The 636-nt window shown below is 54.1% G+C and overlaps 1 protein-coding gene across 1 annotated transcript in view; it reads right to left on the minus strand.

Moving 5' to 3' along the window:
• NPTX2 (neuronal pentraxin II) overlaps positions 1-636 on the minus strand; it is an 11,125-nt gene that overhangs the window by 9,824 nt on the left and 665 nt on the right. The window contains exon 2 of the mRNA XM_010845743.1: positions 52-268. Coding sequence (XP_010844045.1) covers positions 52-268 — 217 coding nt within the window. The remainder of the gene's footprint in view (positions 1-51; positions 269-636) is intronic.

Raw genomic sequence — 636 nt, forward strand, 5'->3', positions numbered from 1 at the left:
GGCTGATGGACGGCCGCAAGGGGGCGGCAGAGACACCAGCCCGGCGCTCACCTCGCTCCAGCTCGGTCACCCTCTGCAGCAGCGCGTTCAGGGCGCTCTCCGTCTTCTGGCGGTGAGCCGAGGTCTCGTTGTGGAGCAGGGACTTCTCGTCCTCCAGCTCGGCCACCTTGCGCAGCAGCTGTCTCTCCAGCTCCCCCAGCCGCCGCTGGAGCACCTCCCGAAAGTCGCCGGGCAGCACCGCGTTGGACACGTTCGCTCGGAGCTGGTGCTTTCGGTGGAGGAGGGAAGGGGGTGGGGAGCACAGGCGGGAGAAGTATTAGGGCCAGTTTAAAAAGGAACTGTGAAATGGAGCTCTAATGGCCCCCACCACATAGGGAGAAGCTTCCCAAATAGGAATATTAAATCGTGTCAATGGCGGGAACGGGAGCATTTCACTCATTTGTGGGGGGTGGGGGGGGTACGGAAAGGATTTAAAGTCAAACAGCAATTACTCTGCTGCAATATTTTAAATTTAGTAATCTCATTTCCCTTCTCAGGAAGCTGTGTTCCTCCTCTCACTAAAAAGTCAAAAATTTTACCAACATCTATCATTCTCAAGTAAGGACCAAAATACAGCTAGGATTTTTTTTTTTTTTT

Source organism: Bison bison, unplaced genomic scaffold, assembly GCF_000754665.1.
Source record: "Bison bison bison isolate TAMUID 2011002044 unplaced genomic scaffold, Bison_UMD1.0 scf7180017864223, whole genome shotgun sequence".
In the NCBI taxonomy this organism is placed as follows: Eukaryota; Metazoa; Chordata; class Mammalia; order Artiodactyla; family Bovidae; genus Bison; species Bison bison.